Source organism: Aspergillus aculeatus (assembly GCF_001890905.1).
Source record: "Aspergillus aculeatus ATCC 16872 unplaced genomic scaffold ASPACscaffold_1, whole genome shotgun sequence".
NCBI classification, from domain to species: Eukaryota; Fungi; Ascomycota; class Eurotiomycetes; order Eurotiales; family Aspergillaceae; genus Aspergillus; species Aspergillus aculeatus.
Genome location: NW_017962976.1, coordinates 2,551,460 through 2,554,422, shown reverse-complemented (window position 1 = coordinate 2,554,422; position 2,963 = coordinate 2,551,460). Strand labels below are relative to the sequence as shown.

The 2,963-nt window shown below is 50.9% G+C and overlaps 1 protein-coding gene across 1 annotated transcript; it reads left to right on the top strand.

The window, feature by feature from the left end:
• On the top strand, positions 1 to 2,263 carry ASPACDRAFT_1851987 (uncharacterized protein; the record flags this gene model as incomplete). The annotated part of the gene is made up of 6 exons (XM_020197227.1): positions 1 to 424; positions 692 to 772; positions 841 to 921; positions 982 to 1,445; positions 1,520 to 1,678; positions 1,742 to 2,263. The coding sequence occupies 6 exons, from the start codon at positions 1 to 3 to the stop codon at positions 1,865 to 1,867; spliced, it is 1,335 nt and encodes a 444-aa protein (XP_020061374.1). The 3' UTR covers positions 1,868 to 2,263.
• Positions 2,264 to 2,963: the final 700 nt, after the last annotated feature.

Below are 2,963 nucleotides of genomic sequence, written 5' to 3'. Positions count from 1 at the left end.
ATGATCCGATACCAGCCCACTCGGATAACCCTCGGGGACGGAGACCTGCGCTATCACCTCCAGCGGCTTCTCAACCGCCATAGTCGCCTGACGGAATGGCACCAACACGATCAATTCCTGAATGACAGCAGCTTTGATGGTGGCGAGGACGATGCCTTTCTTGAGTCCGACTCGGACCTCTTCTCCGCACCGTCCGTGTCGCCGCCAGATTCTATCTGTTATTCGGCTCCAGACGAGGCTTTTGAAGACGGCTCGTCACCGCGTGGCAGAGGAGGAGGAGACCATAACACCAGGACTGAGTGCCCACCAGAGGCATCCACTTCCCCTTCGTCGACAAAAGGCACAGGCTCGCCGGTCATTGTTCAGCCATCCGCTTTGTCATTAGAGACGGCAAGGTCCGCTGAGAAAAATGTGGATGTGCACGGTGAATGTCAGCTTTCAATGGAAGGTCAGGACACCCCCTCAGGGGGTCGAAATGGAGAAGCAAATCGATATTCGCCGGGCTGTTATGACTTTCCAGATACCTCTTTGTCTGACTGTTTAACACAACCCACAGCGGTGTTTAACAGTGTTAGGGGTGATGTCACAAGTGAAACGCATCCTCCCAGGCCTTGCTCTCAGACTCCTGTCTCATTTGATTCTTGTTCTCTGAACCATCGATCGGGCTCATTGTCTACAACTTCTCTTCCAGAGCCGCTAGACACTCGTGCTGTGCTTCTCACCAACCTTCTCACCGATCTATTGCTCGAGAAACAGCCAACGCAGCAGTCAGGTATGAATGAGCGGACCACAATTCGTGGCCTGTTCAGAGAATGAGGCTGATGTGCCGCTGAGATGTAGTGGAACTGAATCGGACCCATACGAACCTGGACGCAGCAGACGAAGAACGTGGCACAAAATCTGATATCGAGAATCATCCACGTTCCTTGGTAACGATTCCACCGGGACGAAGCACAAAGCCTCTCTCACCTTGTCTGACAGACAAAGAGGAGTTCAGAAGCACATCGATCACAGACACAATGGTCGATGGTGGCAAGACCAAGTTGCAATCCTCAAAAAAATCAACACGCGGCCAGCGGGCCAGTAACCTCTTGGGTGATGTTGTGCCGAGCTGTGACAGTTGCGCGGGGGGAGCCCACAATCCCACACCTCTAGATGATAAGGCAACTTCCGTCACTGAATCGCAGCATGATTCTCGTTCACATTCTCGATTGACAGAAGCACGCTTGCACGGTTGTCCGGTTGACAATGGTGGCGCTAAGAATACCCAACGTCCAACCAAGCTGGTGAAACTGAAAGGAATCAACCTTGCTGTTATTGACAAGCTGTCACCCAGTGCCCAGACAGACATAGGCCAATCGCTCCGAGTGCCAGACCGAGATCCTGGAACCGGTTCCTGCCAAGGCTACGGGGATCCACCCAAGACCATTGCTGGCAAACATGAGGTAAGTAGAGGTCTATCAATGGGGAAGCTAAGGAGTCTGTACAGCCGCAGGGCTGATTTCTCTGTTTCCACCAGTTTCGTCAGGAAAATCAGCCAACAAGGTCTGCATTCGCGACGCCCACAGCACTCGCTCAATCATTGGCCCTTTCTGGCAATGAGAACTCACATACTTTGATGCAACCAATGAGTGCGAGAATGTCTGCCACACAAGCCCACCCTTGCGAGGGGGAAGATGTACGTATTCTCGCACTCTGGCGTTCGCTAAGAAGACCTCTGATGGGAATTCCCATTGGACAGCATCGGGAAGCGGCCCTCCACTCGATTGAGGTGGAGGCGGCAAATTTCGAAAAGTACGTCAACATGGCGATGTACGAGATGCTCGCGAGCTCAGAGTCAGAGGAATTCAAAGATTTGGTGGAGTGAGAGCTACGAGTACCTTGCCCCTCGGAAGAGCGGAGCCATGTCTCTCAACAAGCTCGTGGCTGACCAGTCGGATGCGCTCCTTTGGCTGTCGAGTATGGAAACAGTGGGCGGAGAGGCACGTCAGCTTGAAGGTGCAGCTACTGGCATGCAATAATTCGTTCAGATGGTATGGTACAGTGCAGCATACATAAGAGGAAAGGCGTTGGTTGGGACAATGTGCGAACACTCAACTTGTGCAGATCCTGGCAATGAAATTGTCAATGCGAAGTACTCAGTAGCAAACAGGAGATGTATCAGTAACTATGTCATGCTAGATTTGTCATGCTAGATTTGGTTTGGTGCACTGCCTTATAATAACAGGCACAGTTGTGCCCACTGCCCAGCAGTTGTCCAGGGATTGCCCCATTTCTATCTTTGGTGCTGAGGCCACGACTCGGGGACGGACTGTAGTGAGTGTGGTTCCAAGTCCACGTTATCAGGCCACGACAGCAATCTCTCAATCTAGATGACTAGTAAGAAATGTTTTCCGAATATCTTATTGAACAAAAAAACGAATATCTTATTGAACAAAAAAAAAGATAATAAGAAGTAAAGACAATGGCCCCAATCTTTCGCCATCGCAGGCTGTGGTGTCGTCAACACTGCTCCTCTGCTCCTCCTAGACTATGCACTTTCAGTTTTGTCTTGATGCCGATGGCAAAGCACTTACGCGTCCCCGGTGGGCTGCTAGCCTGCTACGAGTAGGACTGGTGCAGAGTTCGGGTTCCTGATTGTTTGGTCCACCGTGTCCGTGTCGGCGGTGGAGCCGGGCTAAGGTTCGTTTGGGTTTGGGATAGTCTGGTTTACTGGACGGTTTGGGTGGGTTGGTGGGTTGGTGCCTGAATAACCACCTGAGGCTAACAACTCTCTACGAGTAACCTTAGGTATACCGGTACTGTACGGTGGAGTTCAGCGTCAAATAGGTAAAAAGGTCTCGATCAACTTACAAGGAAACAGAATAGATTAATCTCTAGTCTCGAATCCATGAGACTTTGTAGGATATAACCTAATTTTCATGGAGTACGGGTTAGTATCATCTTCCTCCTAGACCCATACA